At 37.5% G+C, this 25,432-nt stretch overlaps 1 protein-coding gene across 1 annotated transcript in view; it reads left to right on the top strand.

Moving 5' to 3' along the window:
- Positions 1-25,432, top strand: part of LOC128659696 (uncharacterized) — a 116,369-nt gene that overhangs the window by 57,862 nt on the left and 33,075 nt on the right. The window contains exon 3 of the mRNA XM_053713268.1: positions 16,162-16,267. Coding sequence (XP_053569243.1) covers positions 16,162-16,267 — 106 coding nt within the window. The remainder of the gene's footprint in view (positions 1-16,161; positions 16,268-25,432) is intronic.

Genomic DNA, 25,432 nt, shown 5'->3' on the forward strand with positions numbered 1-25,432 from the left:
AGATAACTAGAAAATCTGAATACTACTAGTAGTGACTGTGAATCTACAGTTCTAAACTAACTTGCTGCTAAGCTAAGCCTAATGTAATTAATAATAATTATAATGCCTATTGGCTAACTATCTAACTGTCTATTAGCCTGCTCCTGGGCCCTGGCTATTTCTTTGCACACTACTTGACTGCAGCTCAGCAGACACTGAGTCAGCACACAGCAGCAAATATTGACTGTCACTGTTCAATCAACTTGTTGATGCTTGATGGCTGCCAGCAGGCAGCAAAAAATATATAGTTTTTTAAGTTGTAAACAATTTTTGCACAGAGCTATGCAAAAACACTCCTCTCAGCTCAACGGCTATCTCCACAAAGATTTTCGCGCCGTTGAGCTGGGAGGAGCCTCGTGGGGGCCATCACGTGAGCCATGGAGCCTATCACAGAGTCTGAGGAGTCCGGATCAATAGGCTGGGGGAGGAGACAGAGCACAGGCTGAACGACCGCACAGTTCAGCCTGTGCGATTATGCCTCTATAGGCATGAGGCTGGGGAGGAGCTCTACGCCTGCACAGTGAATACATTGCGATCACTGTGCAGGCATATAGAGATCCTTACCGCACGTGCGAGTGGGGGGTGGAGACTGGAGCCTGCCCTGGACTGTCAATCAGCCTCTCTCAGCTCAGCCTCAGGCAGCAGGCAGTGCGCCGTGGTGGTGTGTGGTGTGACGTCACGGACGTCAGCACACTGAGTAGTCCACCCGGTCCTAGCTCCTGCCTCCTGCCTGAGCCTGATAATAAATATACAGTGTCTGTGTCTGTTAATGAACACTCAGTGGTGAGTCAGTGTCGGATGATGAGATGAGAATGATAATAGATTAGATAGCAGGGTATATAAGCTAAGCAGCAGTGCCAGTAAAGCATTAATACATATAATATTAAATAATATAAATAAAAAATAAAATTAAAATTTTTCATAATTTTTTTTTTTCTCATTTTTTTTTTTTTAATGCTCATTTTTCCCCCCTCCTCTGCCCCCTGGGGGTTCACGTGCGACAGTGCACATATGGAGGAGCCTCCACTGACTGTATATAGTGAGTCAGTGACACAGTCTGTAATCTGTCGGTGAGATGGCTGGCCTGATCCTACCCGCCTCAGTACTTTATAAAGTGACCACAGTAGTCTGTGACATGGTCCAGCCCCCCCGTACTTTATATAGTGGTACTGTATAGTGACACTGTTTACCACCGCCCCCCATGTTGTAGTAACAAATCTGTAATTTGCTGGTTCCACAAACATACACACATATACATGCATAAATACACACAAAGTCACATACATACACACACATATACATGCATAAATACACACACAGTCACATACATACATACACATATACATGCATAAATACACACACAGTCACATACATACACACACATATACATGCATAAATACACACACAGTCACATACATACACACACACATACATGCATAAATACACACAGTCACATACATACATACATACACACATACATGCATAAATACACACACAGTCACATACATACACACATATACATACACACACATATACATGCATAAATACACACAAAGTCACATACATACACACACATATACATGCATAAATACACACACAGTCACATACATACATACATACACATATACATGCATAAATACACACACAGTCACATACATACACACAGATATACATGCATAAATACACACACAGTCACATATATACACACGCATATACATGCATAAATACACACAAAGTCACATACATACACACAAACATACATGCATAAATACACACAAAGTTACATACATACATACACACATACATGCATGCATAAATACACACACAGTCACATACATACATACACACACATATACATGCATAAATACACACACAGTCACATACATACACACAAACATACATGCATAAATACACACACAGTCACATACATACACACAAACATACATGCATAAATACACACACAGTCACATACATAAATACACACATACATGCATAAATACACACACAGTCACATACATACACACAAACATATATGCATAAATACACACACAGTCACATACATACACACAAACATACATGCATAAATACACACACAGTCACATACATACACACACATGCATAAATACACACACAGTCACATACATACACACAAACATACATGCATAAATACACACACAGTCACATACATACACACAAACATACATGCATAAATACACACACAGTCACATACATACACACACACACATGCATAAATACACACACAGTCACATACATACACACAAACATACATGCATAAATACACACACAGTCACATACATACACACACACACATACTTGCATAAATACACACACAGTCACATACACACACACACACACACACACACACATACATGCATAAATACACACACAGTCACATACATACACACAAACATACATGCATAAATACACACACAGTCACATACACACACATACATGCATAAATACACACACAGTCACATACACACACACACACACACACACATACATGCATAAATACACACACAGTCACATACATACACACAAACATACATGCATAAATACACACACAGTCACATACATACACACACACACACACACACATACATGCATAAATACACACACAGTCACATACATACACACACACACATACATGCATAAATACACACACAGTCACATACACACACACACACACACATACATGCATAAATACACACACAGTCACATACATACACACAAATATACATGCATAAATACACACAGTCACATACACACACATACATGCATAAATACACACACAGTCACATACATACACACAAACATACATGCATAAATACACACACAGTCACATACACACACATATACACACATATACATACATGCATAAATACACACACACACACACATACATGCATAAATACACACACAGTCACATACACACACATATACACACATATACATACATGCATAAATACACACACACACACACACATACATGCATAAATACACACACAGTCACATACACACACACACACACACACACACACACATACATGCATAAATACACACACAGTCACATACATACACACAAACATACATGCATAAATACACACACAGTCACATACACACACACATACATGCATAAATACACACACACATAAACACCAATGGGTAAAACAGAAACACTAACCCCTGTAGTCAGACACTAGTGAAGCATCATGTCACACTCACATGATATCAGTGCAGGCAGTGGTAAGTCAATGTTTTTATTTAAAAAAATGTTTTAATTTTTTTGAAGCTGGGCCCCCACCCAGTCGCAATTACAAACCTCTGCACCCCCTGTAGTTTCGCCCCTGATGCTGACTTATAATCCGCCAACTGCAACTTCTTACACAATTAACCCAGCGGGCGGCATAGAAGTCAGTTAGCCATTACTAACAAACGTTGACACAAAAGACCCTTATTATTAGGTCTCCTTGGCAACTTCCACCAGTGGCGTAGCGTGGGGGGGGCCACAGGGGCGGTTGCCCCGGGCGCATAATTCTTAGGGGCGCAAAATTTGCGCTCTCACTGTCTCACATCATCCCTCCTCCACTGCAGACAGATGCAGCACTAAGGGAGAAAACATTTTTAAAAAATGTATTATTTTTTTATATATAAAAATTTATTTTACTGTGTTAACTGCGGGGGGTGTATTGTAAGACTGTCCCGGCAATTCCCTGGGAAGCAGGCAGCCTGGTCTGGTCGGGGACTGTTTTTCTCAGCGCTGGTGCTGCAGCGCTAGCATAAGTCTGCTTAGGCAGCCGTTAGGGCACTCAAAGGGGAGGGGTGGAAAAATCTGAATCTCATGGCGCTATGCTGTAACTCCTTCAGGGAGAAGTGTTTGGGTGATTCCCGTGGGGGGGGAGGGGCTTCATGCTGCACCCTCCAGATCTCATTCTGGGCGTAGCATTCAGGTGACACGGAGAGGCGGGTTCCGGGTTTCTAAAATGCCTACCTCCTGTTTGCTTCAGGCTGACCCCTCTGTCCCTCAAGAATCAGCGTGAAGGAGGTTCTAGCGCGCTCCCTCGCTCGCTCAGCATAGCCAGTGAGGGAACACTGAACTGCCGACGCACAAAGTGAGGAGGTAGAAAAAACATGTACGTTCTGCAATGTAAGTGTATTTAGAGAGAGGAGGTCAAACATATGTGTTAAAAAATCCCACATTTACACAGACGTGCTTTATTCAATCCACTGCAATGCCAGTCAACAGGAAATTTAAATAATGCTCTTAAAACAGATGAGAGGTTATTGGAACAGATAATCTGCACACTGCAATATATAACTATGCAATTTTGCAGGGACTGTCATTAGTGATTAGGATATTCATTGAACTAACAATTTAATACATGACTTAGGTCCATGATGCACTAAACTGTAAAGGTAAATTTTTAGCTTCTTTTACATTAATTTCTAAATCACTGCAAATGTATTACGTCACGTGCATTAGTTTCTGTGCTCCCTACTAAATCCAAAAACATTTAAATATAGTTTGTTTGGTGTGATGGGTAACATTATTTACTACATGCTTATTTCAGCACAAAAGTCCGGCACAGGGCTCTATTTTTAAGTATTAATATTCCAATATCAATAGCCCTGCATGACTTTAAGCAGGATTTTCATATAAAAACTCATTGCAAATCCAAAGATAACAAACATAATTTAAAGGTAAGGTCAAAATTGAAATGTGCATGAGAGCATTTAAATTTGAAATATAAGCATAAAAAAGTTTGTCTCCGTGACAGGGCTAATGGCATATGTGCATACATGTTTGTGTGGGTATAGGTGTAGGCATATGTGTATGTTTGTGTGGGTCAGTGCTAATGGGTTAGGGGGCGCTATACTTGCCTTGCCCTGGGCGCTGACTACCCACGCTACGCCACTGACTTCCACACCTGCCCAGTGCCCACCTCTGTTTCAGTGGAGCACAGTTACTATTGGCTTATGTTGTCTGTAATAATAAAATGAGACTGCAGCCCAAGACATATACATTTCAACACGTAGTTAACTCTCTCTCGGCTAGATTTAGAGTTTTGTCGGTAACGACCCGCGTAGCTAACGCTGGCTTTTTTTTCCCCGCACCTTTTAAATACCGCTGGTATTTAGAGTTCACAGAATGGCTGCGTTAGGCTCCAAAAAAGGGAGCGTAGAGCATATTTACCGCCACTGCAACTCTAAATACCAGCGGTGCTTACGGACGCGGCCAGCTTCAAAAACGTGCTCGTGCACGATTCCCCCATAGAAAACAATGGGGCAGTTTGAGCTGAAAAAAAACCTAACACCTGCAAAAAAACAGCGTTAAGCTCCTAACGCAGCCCCATTGTTTCCTATGGGGAAACACTTCCTAAGTCTGTACATAACACCCTAACATGTACCCCGAGTCTAAACACCCCTAACCTTACACTTATTAACCTCTAATCTGCCGCCCCCGCTATCGCTGACCCCTGCATATTATTATTAACCCCTAATCTGCCGCTCCGTACACCGCTGCAGCCTACGTTATCCCTATGTACCCCTAATCTGCTGCCCCTAACACCGCCGATCCCTATATTATATTTATTAATCCCTAATCTGCCGCCCCCGCTATCGCTGACCCCTGCATATTATTATTAACCCCTAATCTGCCGCTCCGTACACCGCCGCAACCTAAATTATCCCTATGTACCCCTAATCTGCTGCCCCTAACACCGCCGACCCCTATATTATATTTATTAACCCCTAATCTGCCGCCCCCAACGTCACCTCCACCTACCTACAATAATTAACCCCTAATCTGCCGACCGGATCTCACCACTACTCTAATAAATGTATTAACCCCTAAAGCTAAGTCTAACCCTAACACTAACACCCCCTAAGTTAAATATAATTTACATCTAACGAAATAAATTAACTATTATTAAATAAATTATTCCTATTTAAAGCTAAATACTTACCTGTAAAATAAACCCTAATATAGCTGCAATATAAATTATAATTATATTGTAGCTATTTTAGGATTTATATTTATTTTACAGGCAACTTTGTAATTATTTTAACCAGGTACAATAGCTATTAAATAGTTAATAACTATTTAATAGCTACCTAGTTAAAATAATTACAAAATTACCTGTAAAATAAATACTAACCTAAGTTACAATTAAACCTAACACTACACTATCAATAAATTAATTAAATACAATACCTACAAATAAATACAATGAAATAAACTAACTAAGTTACAAAAAATAAAAAAAATATTTACAAACATTAGAAAAATATTACAACAATTTTAAACTAATTACACCTACTCTAAGCCCCCTAATAAAATAAAAAAATAAAAAAATGCCCTACTCTATTCTAAAATTAAAATAGAAAAGCTCTTTTACCTTACCAGCCCTGAAAAGGGCCCTTTGCGGGGCATGCCCCAAAGAATTCAGCTCTTTTGCCTGTAAAAAAAAACATACAATACCCCCCCCAACATTACAACCCACCACCCACATACCCCTAATCTAACCCAAACCCCCCTTAAATAAACCTAACACTAAGCCCCTGAAGATCTCCCTACCTTGTCTTCACCACGCCGGGTTCACCGATCGATCCAGAAGAGCCTCCGATGTCTTGATCCAAGCCCAAGTGGGGGGCTGAAAATGTCCATGATCCGGCTGAAGTCTTCATCCAAGCGGGAGCTGAAGAGGTCCATGATCCGACTGAAGTCTTCTATCAAGCGGCATCTTCAATCTTCTTTCTTCCGGATCCATGTAGTTCATCCCGCCGACGCGGAACATCCATCTTCACCGACGAATGACGGTTCCTTTAAGGGACGTCATCCAAGATGGCGTCCCTCGAATTCCGATTGGCTGATAGGATTCTATCAGCCAATTGGAATTAAGGTAGGAAAATTCTGATTGGCTGATGGAATCAGCCAATCAGATTCAAGTTCAATCCGATTGGCTGATCTGATCAGCCAATCAGATTGAGCTCGCATTATATTGGCTGATCGGAACAGCCAATAGAATGCGATCTCAATCTGATTGGCTGATTCCATCAGCCAATTGGATTGAACTTGAATCTGATTGGCTGATTCCATCAGCCAATCAGAATTTTCCTACCTTAATTCCGATTGGCTGATAGGATTCTATCAGCCAATCGGAATTCGAGGGACGCCATCTTGGATGACGTCCCTTAAAGGAACCTTCATTCGTCGTCTAGTCGTCGGAAGAAGAGGATGGATCCGCGCTGGAGGTCTTGAAGATCAGCCAGTCGTCATCGGATGGAAGAACATAGAAGATGCGGCTTGGATGCAGATGTTTGCCGGTCCGGATGTCCTCTTCTGCCCGCTTGGATCAAGACTTCAGCCGGAGGATGGATGTCTTCAGCCCCCCGCTTGGGCTTGGATCAAGACATCGGAGCATGGACGGATCGCTGATACCCGGTGTGGTGAAGATAAGGTAGGAAGATCTTCAGGGGCTTAGTGTTAGGTTTATTTAAGGGGGGTTTGGGTTAGATTAGGGGTATGTGGGTGGTGGGTTGTAATGTTGGGGGGGGTATTGTATGTTTTTTTTCCAGGAAAAGAGCTGAATTCTTTGGGGCATGCCCCGCAAATGGCCCTTTTAAGGGCTGGTAAGGTAAAAGAGCTTTTCTATTTTAATTTTAGAATAGGGTAGGGCATTTTTTTATTTTGGGGGGCTTTGTTATTTTATTAGGGGGCTTAGAGTAGGTGTAATTAGTTTAAAATTGTTGTAATATTTTTCTGTTTGTAAATATTTTTTTATTTTTTGTAACTTAGTTCTTTTTTATTTTTTGTACTTTAGTTAGTTTATTTCATTGTATTTATTTGTAGGTATTGTATTTAATTAATTTATTGATAGTGTAGTGTTAGGTTTAATTGTAGATAATTGTAGGTATTTTATTTAATTAATTTATTGCTAGTGTAGTGTTAGGTTTAATTGTAACTTAGGTTAGGATTTATTTTACAGGTAATTTTGTAATTATTTTAACTAGGTAGCTATTAAATAGTTATTAACTATTTAATAGCTATTGTACCTGGTTAAAATAATTACAAAGTTGCCTGTAAAATAAATATTAATCCTAAAATAGCTACAATATAATTATAATTTATATTGTAGCTATATTAGGGTTTATTTTACAGGTAAGTATTTAGCTTTAAATAGGAATAATTTATTTAATAAGAGTTAATTTATTTCGTTAGATTTAAATTATATTTAAGTTAGGGGGGTGTTAGTGTTAGGGTTAGACTTAGCTTTAGGGGTTAATACATTTATTAGAGTAGCGGTGAGATGCGGTCGGCAGATTAGGGGTTAATTATTGTAGGTAGGTGGAGGCGACGTTGGGGGCGGCAGATTAGGGGTTAATAAATATAATATAGGGGTCGGCGGTGTTAGGGGCAGCAGTTTAGGGGTACATAGGGATAACGTAGGTTGCGGCGGTGTACGGAGCGGCAGATTAGGGGTTAATAATAATAATATGCAGGTGTCAGCGATAGCGGGGGCGGCAGACTAGGGGTTAATAAATATAATATAGGGGTCGGCGGTATTAGGGGCAGCAGATTAGGGGTACATAGGGATTTTAATAGAGTGGCGGCGATGTGGGGGGACCTCGGTTTAGGGGTACATAGGTAGTTTATGGGTGTTAGTGTACTTTAGAGCACAGTAGTTAAGAGCTTTATAAACCGGCGTTAGCCCAGAAAGCTCTTAACTACTGACTTTTTTCTGCGGCTGGAGTTTTGTCGTTAGATTTCTAACGCTCACTTCAGCCAAGACTCTAAATACCGGCGTTAGGAAGATCCCACTGAAAAGATAGGATACGCAAATGGCGTAGGGGGATCTGCGGTATGGAAAAGTCGCGGATGCAAAGTGAGCGTTAGACCCTTTCCTGACTGACTCCAAATACCAGCGGTAGCCCAAAACCAGCGTTAGGAGCCTCTAACGCTGGTTTTGACGGCTACCGCCAAACTCTAAATCTAGCCGAAAGTTTCTGACTCGTGGACCGGGTCCTGTGCACTGCTAGCCCACTGCAGTGTTAAAGGTGGGGAAAATCCACCTACCTGGTGCCCGCAAGTCCTGGGCATCGGGTGATATAAATTGTTCATCCCTGCTGTTCATTCTGTGTCTTCTTTAGATTGGGTATTGGTTTCCCAACAGTAATGAATGAATTTGTGGACTCTCACTTTTATTAGAAAGAAAACAAAATTAATGCTAAATAATCTTTCTTTTCTAGTTTTTATTAGATAGTGTTATTATGAGAGTAACTGTACTTTGTAAGGTATATTTATTAGATAGTGTTATTATAAGTTTAACTGTACTGTGTAATGTATATTTATTAGATAGTGTTATTATAAGTGTAACTGTACTGTGTAAGGTATATTTATTAGATAGTGTTATTATAAGTTTAACTGTACTGTGTAATGTATATTTATTAGATAGTGTTATTATAAGTGTAACTGTACTGTGTAAGGTATATTTATTAGATAGTGTTATTATAAGTTTAACTGTACTGTGTAATGTATATTTATTAGATAGTGTTATTATAAGTTTAACTGTACTGTGTAAGGTATATTTATTAGATAGTGTTATTATAAGTTTAACTGTACTGTGTAATGTATATTTATTAGATAGTGTTATTATAAGTGTAACTGTACTGTGTAAGGTATATTTATTAGATAGTGTTATTATAAGTTTAACTGTACTGTGTAATGTATATTTATTAGATAGTGTTATTATAAGTGTAACTGTACTGTGTAATGTATATTTATTAGATAGTGTTATTATAAGTGTAACTGTACTGTGTAAGGTATATTTATTAGATAGTGTTATTATAAGTTTAACTGTACTGTGTAATGTATATTTATTAGATAGTGTTATTATAAGTGTAACTGTACTGTGTAAGGTATATTTATTAGATAGTGTTATTATAAGTTTAACTGTACTGTGTAATGTATATTTATTAGATAGTGTTATTATAAGTGTAACTGTACTGTGTAAGGTATATTTATTAGATAGTGTTATTATAAGTTTAACTGTACTGTGTAATGAGTATTTATTAGATAGTGTTATTATAAGTGTAACTGTACTGTGTAAGGTATATTTATTAGATAGTGTTATTATAAGTTTAACTGTACTGTGTAATGTATATTTATTAGATAGTGTTATTATAAGTTTAACTGTACTGTGTAAGGTATATTTATTAGATAGTGTTATTATAAGTTTAACTGTACTGTGTAAAATATATTTATTAGATAGTGTTATTATAAGTGTAACTGTACTGTGTAAGGTATATTTATTAGATAGTGTTATTATAAGTTTAACTGTACTGTGTAATGTATATTTATTAGATAGTGTTATTATAAGTGTAACTGTACTTTGTAAGGTATATTTATTAGATAGTGTTATTATAAGTTTAACTGTACTGTGTAATGTATATTTATTAGATAGTGTTATTATAAGTGTAACTGTACTGTGTAATGTATATTTATTAGATAGTGTTATTATAAGTGTAACTGTACTGTGTAAGGTATATTTATTAGATAGTGTTATTATAAGTGTAACTGTACTGTGTAAGGTATATTTATTAGATAGTGTTATTATAAGTGTAACTGTACTGTGTAAGGTATATTTATTAGATAGTGTTATTATAAGTGTAACTGTACTGTGTAAGGTATATTTATTAGATAGTGTTATTATAAGTGTAACTGTACTGTGTAATGTATATTTATTAGATAGTGTTATTATAAGTGTAACTGTACTGTGTAAGGTATATTTATTAGATAGTGTTATTATAAGTGTAACTGTACTGTGTAAGGTATATTTATTAGATAGTGTTATTATAAGTGTAACTGTACTGTGTAAGGTATATTTATTAGATAGGGTTATTATAAGTGTAACTGTACTTTGTAATGTATATTTATTAGATAGTGTTATTATTAGTGTAACTGTACTGTGTAATGTATATTTATTAGATATTGTTATTATAAGTATAACTGTACTGTGTAATGTATATTTATTAGATAGTGTTATTATAAGTGTAACTGTACTTTTTAAGGTATATTTATTAGATAGTGTTATTATAAGTTTAACTGTACTGTGTAATGTATATTTATTAGATAGTGTTATTATAAGTGTAACTGTACTGTGTAAGGTATATTTATTAGATAGTGTTATTATAAGTTTAACTGTACTGTGTAATGTATATTTATTAGATAGTGTTATTATAAGTGTAACTGTACTTTGTAAGGTATATTTATTAGATAGTGTTATTATAAGTTTAACTGTACTGTGTAATGTATATTTATTAGATAGTGTTATTATAAGTGTAACTGTACTGTGTAATGTATATTTATTAGATAGTGTTATTATAAGTGTAACTGTACTGTGTAAGGTATATTTATTAGATAGTGTTATTATAAGTGTAACTGTACTGTGTAAGGTATATTTATTAGATAATGTTATTATAAGTGTAACTGTACTGTGTAAGGTATATTTATTAGATAGTGTTATTATAAGTGTAACTGTACTGTGTAAGGTATATTTATTAGATAGTGTTATTATAAGTGTAACTGTACTGTGTAATGTATATTTATTAGATAGTGTTATTATAAGTGTAACTGTACTGTGTAAGGTATATTTATTAGATAGTGTTATTATAAGTGTAACTGTACTGTGTAAGGTATATTTATTAGATAGTGTTATTATAAGTGTAACTACTGTGTAAGGTATATTTATTAGATAGTGTTATTATAAGTGTAACTGTACTGTGTAAGGTATATTTATTAGATAGTGTTATTATAAGTGTAACTGTACTGTGTAAGGTATATTTATTAGATAGTGTTATTATAAGTGTAACTGTACTGTGTAATGTATATTTATTAGATAGTGTTATTATAAGTGTAACTGTACTGTGTAAGGTATATTTATTAGATAGTGTTATTATAAGTGTAACTGTACTGTGTAAGGTATATTTATTAGATAGTGTTATTATAAGTGTAACTACTGTGTAAGGTATATTTATTAGATAGTGTTATTATAAGTGTAACTGTACTGTGTAAGGTATATTTATTAGATAGTGTTATTATAAGTGTAACTGTACTGTGTAATGTATATTTATTAGATAGTGTTATTATAAGTGTAACTGTACTGTGTAATGTATATTTATTAGATAGTGTTATTATAAGTTTAACTGTACTGTGTAATGTATATTTATTAGATAGTGTTATTATAAGTGTAACTGTACTGTGTAATGTATATTTATTAGATAGTGTTATTATGAGTGTAACTGTACTTTGTAAGGTATTTTATGTTTTTTGTAACACTTTTTGTCATGATCCAGTGTATAAGGCAGACCCTCGGGCAGTGGTAGGGAATTGACCTGACCCGGGGAAGAGTATTCTGGATGTGGATAGATGATATTCCGACTGTTATTCATAATTGCAAGGAGTTAATATAGAATTCATGGAGAGTAAAATATTTCTATACAATATACTCTGGCTTCTAAGGAAACACAATAGATACTGTGACTCATAGACGCTAGGAGTAGCTGCAGGATTCATGAGTGAAAAACGTAACAATGCAAGATATTCAGGCTTCAGAGTAAACAGATTGGAGCTTGTGATTATACAAGGAGTTGCTGCAGGTTCATAGTACATTATATTAGTTAGATCTGTATGCCAGAGGAATAAGGAGAGCAACACGGGTTAAGGCAACTTCCAAGATAAGCATCAAATACTGCTGTAGCAAAATTGAAGTATCACAGAGAAACAGTTTGTTTAACTGAACCCATAAATGCAGAGATCTGAGTAAATATTTTTGCAGGAGGATATTTGATCAATGGCAAGTTGTAGCAGAAATAGTTGTAAGATTCATTTGTAGCAATCAGAGCATAATATAAACTTGTAATTTAGATTGAGTTCAGAAATAGTTTAATAGAAGAGTCCAGGAAACTATGCATGAAATATGTGGATACCTGCAAATAGAAGAAGGCTGCAATTGAAATATGCCTGGATAAGTCCATGCTGGAAAAAAATCACACAAATCTGGAACAAACTTCAAAGCTAATGACCTGCACAATAGGCCTGACACGAAAGAGACTGAGGGAATCAGGTGCATGAATGATTAATTAGGCAGCTAAGTTCCAGCATTAGAATGAATGCAGACTTCTCCGCAAACAGCATGATAGACAGAAGCAGGGAAGGCAGTCTTAAAGGGACAGTGCATATGTTACACTTTTTTTGTTTCGCTAAACAGTTAACCAGAGCTCAGAGAACACGGTAATCATTCTAGCCTAAATAGCAATTGCATTCAAGTATTCAAATTTACTTTCAGCTTGTAATACAAGCGCTAAACCCAACATACACAAACAACCACAATAAACACAATCACAGAGGTAAAAGTACATTAATATAACTGTGTTGGTTATGCAAAACAGGGGAAAGGGTAATAAAGGGATTATCTATATTTTTAAACTATAACAATTCTGGAGTAGACTGTCCCTTTAAGGCTACACATATGAAACAATGTATGTTATTGTACCCAGTGCAAGGGATCTATACATCTCTATTACTATTGAGACTAGGGTTGCCACCTCAGCCATGTTAGCCTGGACACTTATGAGTTACACATGCTGCAGGGTGTGCAGGGAGGAACATGTATTGTGTTTCTGGACTGCACTATTCATATTCCTCCCTGCATACCCTGCAGCATGTGTAATTTATAAGTGTTCTGTATTTTAAGGGACGGGTGGCAACCCTAATTGAGACTCACCTAGATTTAGAGTTCTGCGTTAGCCGTCCAAACCAGCGTTAAGGGGTTCTAACGCTGGTTTTTACCGCCCGCTGGTATTTAGAGTCAGTCAGGAAAGGGTCTAACGCTCACTTTCCAGCCGCGACTTTTCAATACCGCAGATCCCCTTACGTCAATTGCGTATCCTATCTTTTCAATGGGATCTTCCTAACTCCGGTATTTAGAGTCTTGGCTGAAGTGAGCGTTAGAACTCTAACGACAAAACTCTAGCCGCAGAAAAAAGTCAGGAGTTAAGAGCTTTATGGGCTAACGCCGGTTTATAAAGCTCTTAACTACTGTGCTCTAAAGTACACTAACACCCATAAACTACCTATGTACCCCTAAACCGAGGACCCCCACATCGCCGCCACTCTAATAAAATTTTTTAACCCCTAATCTGCCGACCGGACACCGCCGCCACCTACATTATCCCTATGTACCCCTAATCTGCTGCCCCTAACACCGCCAACACCTACATAATATTTATTAACCCCTAATCTGCCCCCCCAACCTTACCTACACTTATTAACCCCTAATCTGCTGACCGGACCTCACCACCACTATAATAAATGTATTAACCCCTAAACCGCCTCACTCCTGCCTCGCAAACCCTATAATAAATTTTATTAACCCCTAATCTGCCCTCAAAAACATCTCCGACACCTAACTTGAAGTATTAACCCCTAATCTGCCGACCGGACCTCACCGCTACTATAATAAATGTATTAACCCCTAAAGCTAAGTCTAACCCTAACCCTAACACCCCCCTAAATTAAATATAATTTTAATCTAACAAAATAAATTATTTCTTGTTACATAAATTAATCCTTTTTAAGCTAAATACTTACCTGTAAAATAAACCCTAATATAGCTACAATATAATGAATAATTATATTGTAGCAATTTTAGGATTTATATTTATTTTACAGGCAACTTTGTATTTATTTTAACTAGGTACAATAGCTATTAAATAGTTATTAACTATTTAATAGCTACCTAGTTAAAATAATTACAAAATTACCTGTAAAATAAATCCTAACCTAAGTTACAATTAAACCTAACACTACACTATCAATAAATTAATTAAATAAAATACCTACAATTATCTACAATTAAACCTAACACTACACTATCAATAAATTAATTAAATAAAATACCTACAATTACCTACAATTAAATCAACTAAACTAAATTACAAAAAAAAAAAAACAGGTAAGTATTTAGTTTTAAATAGGATTAATTTATTTAATAAGAAATAATTATTTTGTTAGATTAAAATTATATTTAATTTAGGGGGGTGTTAGGGTTAGACTTAGCTTTAGGGGTTAATACATTTATTATAGTAGCGGTTAGGTCTGGTCGGCAGATTAGGGGTTAATACTTGAAGTTAGATGTCGGCGATGTTAGGGAGGGCAGATTAGGAGTTAATAAAATTTATTATAGTGTTTGTGAGGCGGTTTAGGGGTTAATACATTTATTAGAGTAGCTGCGAGGTCCGGTCGGCAGAATAGGGGTTAATAAGTGTAGGTAAGGTAGCGGCGACGTTGGGGGGGCAAATTAGGGGTTAATAAGTATAATGTAGGTGTCAGCGACGTTGGGGGCAGCAGATTAGGGGTTCATAGGGATAATGTAGGTTGCGGCGGTGTACGGAGCGGCAGATTAGGGGTTAATAATAATATGCAGGGGTCAGCGATAGCGGGGGCGGCAGATTAGGGGTTAATAAGTGTAAGGTTAGGGGTGTTTAGACTCGGGGTTCATGTTAGGGTGTTAGGTGCAGACTTAGGAAGTGTTTCCCCATAGGAAACAATGGGGCTACGTTAGGAGCTGAACGCTGCTTTTTTGCAGGTGTTAGGTTTTTCTTCAGCTCAAACTGCCCCATTGTTTCCTATGTGGGAATCGTGCACGAGCACGTTTTTCAAGCTGGCCTCTACCGTAAGCAACGCTGGTATTGAGAGTTGAAGTGGCGGAAAATTATGCTCTACGCTCCCTTTTTGGAGCCTAACGCAGCCCTTCAGAGAACTCTAAATACCAGCGTTATTTAAAAGGTGCGGGGGAAAAAAACATGCGTAGCTAACGCACCCCTTTGGCCGCAAAACTCTAAATCTAGCCGACTATTTTCTATTTTAGTAATCTGGAAATCACTTGTGTACTATGGATTTTTATGTGGGATGTGATTGTAAATTGTATTTCTTTTATAGCTCTTAATAAATAGATAAAAAAGATATTACTTGCTCATTGCTGTAAAATGTAAAAAGTTACTATGGACTGTGACTTTTATCATTTGTGACTCTTGTTACAGACCATGAAACCCTCGGAAAGCATGACGACCATAGAAATGCCGGCACTAGGGCGCCCATTCTCCCTAGGGATGCTGTACGACTGCCGGAATGAGCAACTTATCCCAGGTAATTGGTGGATAAGAAATAATGAAATAGTACAATTCATTTCTTTACAGAATGCACAGACCTGTAGTAACACTTAACTTTGAAAGCACCAGGCAGTTTGTGCACAATACATTGTGATACTGATGTGTGTGATAACATGACATACTAATACTAATGGTGGTGAGAACATGACATACTAATACTAATGGTGATAAGAACATGACATTCTAATACTAATGGTGATAAGAACATGACATTCTAATACTAATGGTGATAAGAACATGACATACTAATACTAATGGTGATAAGAACATGACATACTGATACTAATGGTGATAAGAACATGACATTCTAATACTAATGGTGATAAGAACATGACATACTAATACTAATGGTGATAAGAACATGACATACTGATACTAATGGTGATAAGAACATGACATTCTAATACTAATGGTGATAAGAACATGAAATACTAATACTAATGGTGATAAGAACATGACATTCTAATACTAATGGTGATAAGAACATGACATTCTAATACTAATGGTGGTAAGAACATGACATACTAATACTAATGGTGGTGAGAACATGACATTCTGATACTGATGGTGGTGAGAACATGACATACTGATGGTGGTGAGAACATGACATTCTGATACTGATGGTGGTGAGAACATGACATACTGATACTGATGGTGGGGAGAACATAACATACTTATACTGATGGTGGTGAGAACATAACATACTTATACTGATGGTGGTGAGAACATAACATACTTATACTGATGGTGGTGAGAACATGACATACTGATACTGATGGTGATGAGAACATGACATACTAATACTAATGGTGGTGAGAACATGACATACTGATGGTGGTGAGAAGATGACATACTGATACTGATGGTGGTGAGAACATGACATACTAATACTAATGGTGGTGAGAACATGACATTCTGATACTGATGGTGGTGAGAACATGACATACTGATACTGATGGTGGTGAGAACATGACATACTTATACTGATGGTGGTGAGAACATGACATACTGATGGTGATAAGAACATGACATACTGATACTGATGGTGGTGAGAACATAACATACTAATACTAATAGTGATAAGAACATGACATACTGATACTAATGGTGATAAGAACATGACATTCTAATACTAATGGTGATAAGAACATGACATACTAATGGTGATAAGAACATGACATACTGATACTAATGGTGCTAAGAACATGACATTCTAATACTAATGGTGATAAGAACATGACATTCTAATACTAATGGTGATAAGAACATGACATACTAATACTAATGGTGTTGAGAACATGACATACTGATACTGTGGTGGTGAGAACATAACATACTGATACTGATGGTGGTGAGAACATGACATACTGATACTGATGGTGATAAGAACATGACATACTGATACTGATGGTGGTGAGAACATGACATACTTATACTGATGGTGGTGAGAACATGACATACTGATGGTGATAAGAACATGACATACTGATACTGATGGTGGTGAGAACATAACATACTAATACTAATAGTGATAAGAACATGACATACTGATACTAATGGTGATAAGAACATGACATTCTAATACTAATGGTGATAAGAACATGACATACTAATACTAATGGTGATAAGAACATGACATACTGATACTAATGGTGCTAAGAACATGACATTCTAATACTAATGGTGATAAGAACATGACATTCTAATACTAATGGTGATAAGAACATGACATACTAATACTAATGGTGTTGAGAACATGACATACTGATACTGTGGTGGTGAGAACATAACATACTGATACTGATGGTGGTGAGAACATGACATACTGATACTGATGGTGATAAGAACATGACATACTGATACTAATGGTGATAAGAACATGACATTCTAATACTAATGGTGATAAGAACATGACATACTAATACTGATGGTGATAAGAACATGACATTCTGATATTGATGGTGGTGAGAACATGACATACTGATACTGATGGTGATAAGAACATGACATTCTGATACTGATGGTGGTGAGAACATGACATTCTAATACTAATGGTGATAAGAACATGACATACTGATACTAATGGTGATAAGAACATGACATACTAATGGTGATAAGAACATGACATTCTGATACTGATGGTGGTGAGAACATGACATTCTAATACTAATGGTGATAAGAACATGACATACTGATACTAATGGTGATAAGAACATGACATTCTAATACTAATGGTGATAAGAACATGACATTCTAATACTAATGGTGATAAGAACATGACATTCTAATACTAATGGTGATAAGAACATGACATACTAATACTAATGGTGATAAGAACATGATATACTAATACTAATGGTGATAAGAACATGACATACTAATACTAATGGTGGTGAGAACATGACATTCTAATACTGATGGTGGTGAGAAAATGACATACTGATGGTGATAAGAACATGACATTCTAATACTAATGGTGATAAGAACATGACATTCTAATACTAATGGTGATAAGAACATGACATTCTAATACTAATGGTGATAAGAACATGACATTCTAATACTGATGGTGGTGAGAACATGACATTCTGATACTGATGGTGGTGAGAACATGACATTCTGATACTGATGGTGGTGAGAACATGACATACTGATACTGATGGTGGTGAGAACATGACATACTGATACTGATGGTGGTGAGAACATGACATACTTATACTGATGATGGTGAGAACATGACATACTGATGGTGGTGAGAACATGACATACTGATATTGATGGTGGTGAAAACATGACATACTGATGGTGGTGAGAACATGACATGCTGATACTGATTGTGGTGAGAACATGACATACTGATATTGATGGTGGTGAGAACATGACATACTGATACTGATGGTGATGAGAACATGACATACTGATGGTGGTGAGAACATGACATACTGATACTGATGGTGGTGAGAACATGACATACTGATACTGATGGTGGCGAGAACATGACATACTGATACTGATGGTGGTGAGAACATGACATACTGATATTGATGGTGGTGAGAACATGACATACTGATACTGATGGTGGTGAGAACATGACATACTGATACTAATGGCGGTGAGAACATGACATACTGATACTTATGGTGCTGAGAACATGACATACTGATACGGATGGTGGTGAGAACATGACATACTGATGGTGGTGAGAACATGACATACTGATACTGATGGTGGCGAGAACATGACATACTGATACTGATGGTGGCGAGAACATGACATACTGATACTGATGGTGCTTAGAACATGACATACTGATACTGATGGTGGTGAGAACATGACATACTGATATTGATGGTGGTGAGAACATAACATACTGATACTGATGGTGGTGAGAACATGACATACTGATATTGATGGTGGTGAGAACATGACATACTGATACTGATGGTGGTGAGAACATGACATACTGATACTGATGGCGGTGAGAACATGACATACTGATACTTATGGTGCTGAGAACATGACATACTGATACGGATGGTGGTGAGAACATGACATAATTATACTGATGGTGGTGAGAACATGACATACTGATACTGATGGCAGTGAGAACATAACATACTGATACTGATGGCGGTGAGAACATGACATACTGATACTGATGGCGGTGAGAACATGACATACTGATACTGATGGCGGTGAGAACATGACATACTGATACTGATGGTGGTGAGAACATGACATTACTGATGGTGGTGAGAACATGATATACTGATACTGATGGTGCTGAGAAAATGACATTACTGATACTGATGGTGGTGAGAACATGACATGCTGATGGTGGTGAGAATATGACATGACATTACTGATGGTGGTGAGAACATAACATACTGATGGTGGTGAGAAAATTACATTACTGATACTGATGGTGGTGAGAACATGACATACTGATACTGATGGCGGTGAGAACATGACATACTGATGGTGGTGAGAAAATTACATTACTGATACTGATGGTGGTGAGAACATGACATACTGATACTGATGGCGGTGAGAACATGACATACTGATACTGATGGCGGTGAGAACATGACATACTGATACTGATGGCGGTGAGAACATGACATACTGATACTGATGGTGATAAGAACATGACATTCTGATACTGATGGTGGTGAGAACATGACATTCTAATACTAATGGTGATAAGAACATGACATACTGATACTAATGGTGATAAGAACATGACATACTAATGGTGATAAGAACATGACATTCTGATACTGATGGTGGTGAGAACATGACATTCTAATACTAATGGTGATAAGAACATGACATACTGATACTAATAGTGATAAGAACATGACATTCTAATACTAATGGTGATAAGAACATGACATTCTAATACTAATGGTGATAAGAACATGACATTCTAATACTAATGGTGATAAGAACATGACATTCTAATACTAATGGTGATAAGAACATGACATACTAATACTAATGGTGATAAGAACATGATATACTAATACTAATGGTGATAAGAACATGACATACTAATACTAATGGTGGTGAGAACATGACATTCTAATACTGATGGTGGTGAGAACATGACATACTGATGGTGATAAGAACATGACATTCTAATACTAATGGTGATAAGAACATGACATTCTAATACTAATGGTGATAAGAACATGACATTCTAATACTGATGGTGGTGAGAACATGACATTCTGATACTGATGGTGGTGAGAACATGACATTCTGATACTGATGGTGGTGAGAACATGACATACTGATACTGATGGTGGTGAGAACATGACATACTGATACTGATGGTGGTGAGAACATGACATACTTATACTGATGATGGTGAGAACATGACATACTGATGGTGGTGAGAACATGACATACTGATATTGATGGTGGTGAGAACATGACATACTGATGGTGGTGAGAACATGACATGCTGATACTAATTGTGGTGAGAACATGACATACTGATATTGATGGTGGTGAGAACATGACATACTGATACTGATGGTGATGAGAACATGACATACTGATGGTGGTGAGAACATGACATACTGATACTGATGGTGGTGAGAACATGACATACTGATACTGATGGTGGCGAGAACATGACATACTGATACTGATGGTGCTTAGAACATGACATACTGATACTGATGGTGGTGAGAACATGACATACTGATATTGATGGTGGTGAGAACATAACATACTGATACTTTTGGTGGTGAGAACATGACATACTGATATTGATGGTGGTGAGAACATGACATACTGATACTGATGGTGGTGAGAACATGACATACTGATACTGATGGCGGTGAGAACATGACATACTGATACTTATGGTGCTGAGAACATGACATACTAATACGGATGGTGGTGAGAACATGACATACTGATACTGATGGTCGTGAGAACATGACATACTGATACTGATGGTGGCGAGAACATGACATACTGATACTGATGGTGCTTAGAACATGACATACTGATACTGATGGTGGTGAGAACATGACATACTGATATTGATGGTGGTGAGAACATAACATACTGATACTGATGGTGGTGAGAACATGACATACTGATATTGATGGTGGTGAGAACATGACATACTGATACTGATGTTGGTGAGAACATGACATACTGATACTGATGGCGGTGAGAACATGACATACTGATACTTATGGTGCTGAGAACATGACATACTGATACGGATGGTGGTGAGAACATGACATAATTATACTGATGGTGGTGAGAACATGGCATACTGATACTGATGGCGGTGAGAACATAACATACTGATACTGATGGCGGTGAGAACATGACATACTGATACTGATGGCGGTGAGAACATGACATACTGATACTGATGGCGGTGAGAACATGACATACTGATACTGATGGTGGTGAGAACATGACATTACTGATGGTGGTGAGAACATGATATACTGATACTGATGGTGCTGAGAAAATGACATTACTGATACTGATGGTGGTGAGAACATGACATGCTGATGGTGGTGAGAACATGACATTACTGATGGTGGTGAGAACATGACATACTGATGGTGGTGAGAAAATTACATTACTGATACTGATGGTGGTGAGAACATGACATACTGATACTGATGGCGGTGAGAACATGACATACTGATACTGATGGCGGTGAGAACATGACATACTGATACTGATGGCGGTGAGAACATGACATACTGATACTGATGGCGGTGAGAACATGACATACTGATAGTGATGGTGGTGAGAACATGACACACTGATACTGATGGTGGTGAGAACATGACATTACTGATGGTGGTGAGAACATGACATACTGATACTGATGGTGGTGAGAACATGACATTACTGATGGTGGTGAGAACATGACATACTGATACTGATGGTGGTGAGAACATGACATACTGATGGTGGTGAGAACATGACATACTGATACTGATGGTGGTGAGAACATGACATACTGATACTGATGGTGATAAGAACATGACATTCTAATACTGATGGTGGTGAGAACATGACATACTGATAGTGATAAGAACATGACATACTGATGGTGGTGAGATCATGACATTCTAATACTAATGGTGATAAGAACATGACATTCTAATACTAATGGTGATAAGAACATGACATTCTAATACTGATGGTGGTGAGAACATGACATTCTGATACTGATGGTGGTGAGAACATTACATTCTGATACTGATGGTGGTGAGAACATGACATTCTAATACTAATGGTGATAAGAACATGACATTCTAATACTGATGGTGGTGAGAACATGACATTCTGATACTGATGGTGGTGAGAACATGACATTCTGATACTGATGGTGGTGAGAACATGACATACTGATACTGATGGTGGTGAGAACATGACATACTGATGGTGGTGAGAACATGACATACTGATGGTGGTGAGAACATGACATTCTAATACTGATGGTGGTGAGAACATGACATTCTGATACTGATGGTGGTGAGAACATGACATACTGATACTGATGGTGGTGAGAACATGACATACCGATACTGATGATGGTGAGAACATGACATACTGATGGTGGTGAGAACATGACATACTGATACTGATGGTGGTGAGAACATGACATACTGATGGTGGTGAGAACATGACATACTGATGGTGGTGAGAACATGACATTCTAATACTGATGGTGGTGAGAACATGATATTCTGATACTGATGGTGGTGAGAACATGACATACTGATACTGATGGTGGTGAGAACATGACATACCGATACTGATGATGGTGAGAACATGACATACTGATGGTGGTGAGAACATGACATACTTATACTGATGATGGTGAGAACATGACATACTGATGGTGGTGAGAACATGACATACTGATATTGATGGTGGTGAGAACATGACATACTGATACTGATGGTGGTGAGAACATGACATACTGATATTGATGGTGGTGAGAACATGACATACTGATACTGATGGTGGTGAGAACATGATATACTGATACTGATGGTGGTGAGAACATGACATACTGATACTGATGGTGGTGAGAACATGACATACTGATACTGATGGTGGTGAGAACATGACATACTGATACTGATGGTGGTGAGAACATGACATACTGATACTGATGTTGCTTAGAACATGACATACTGATACTGATGGTGGTGAGAACATGACATACTGATATTGATGGTGGTGAGAACATAACTTACTGATACTGATGGTGGTGAGAACATGACATACTGATACTGATGGTGGTGAGAACATGACATACTGATACTGATGGCGGTGAGAACATGACATACTGATACTGATGGTGGTGAGAACATGACATACTGATACTGATGGTGGTGAGAACATGACATACTGATACTGATGGCGGTGAGAACATGACATACTGATGGTGGTGAGAACATGACATACTGATACTGATGGTGGTGAGAACATGACATACTGATACTGATGGCTGTGAGAACATGACATACTGATACTGATGGCTGTGAGAACATGACATACTGATACTGATGGTGGTGAGAACATGACACACTGATACTGATGGTGGTGAGAACATGACACACTGATACTGATGGTGGTGAGAACATGACATACCGATACTGATGGTGGGGAGAATATGACATACCGATACTGATGGTGGTGAGAACATGACATACTTATACTGATGGTAGTGAGAACATGACATACTGATACTGATGGTGGTGAGAACATGACATACTGATACTGATGGTGGTGAGAACATGACATACTGATACTGATGGTGGTGAGAACATGACATACTGATACTGATGGTGGTGAGAACATGACATACTGATACTGATGGTGGTAAGAACATGACATACTTATACTGATGATGGTGAGAACATGACATACCGATACTGATGGTGGGGAGAACATGACATACCGATACTGATGGTGGTGAGAACATGACATACTTATACTGATGGTAGTGAGAACATGACATACTGATACTGATGGTGGTGAGAACATGACATACTGATACTGATGGTGGTGAGAACATGACATACTGATACTGATGGTGGTGAGAACATGACATACTGATACTGATGGTGGTGAGAACATGACATACTGATACTGATGGTGGTGAGAACATGACATACTGATACTGATGGTGGTGAGAACATGACATACTGATACTGATGGTGGTGAGAACATGACATACTGATACTGATGGTGGTGAGAACATGACATACTGATACTGATGGTGGTGAGAACATGACATACTGATACTGATGGTGGTGAGAACATGACATACTGATACTGATGGTGGTGAGAACATGACATACTGATACTGATGGTGGTGAGAACATGACATACTGATGGTGGTGAGAACATGACATTACTGATGGTGGTGAGAACATGACATACTGATACTGATGGTGGTGAGAACATGACATACTGATGGTGGTGAGAACATGACATACTGATACTGATGGTGGTGAGAACATGACATACTGATACTGATGGTGATAAGAACATGACATTCTAATACTGATGGTGGTGAGAACATGACATACTGATAGTGATAAGAACATGACATACTGATGGTGGTGAGATCATG

This window comes from Bombina bombina, chromosome 5 (assembly GCF_027579735.1).
Source record: "Bombina bombina isolate aBomBom1 chromosome 5, aBomBom1.pri, whole genome shotgun sequence".
Lineage (NCBI taxonomy): Eukaryota > Metazoa > Chordata > Amphibia > Anura > Bombinatoridae > Bombina > Bombina bombina.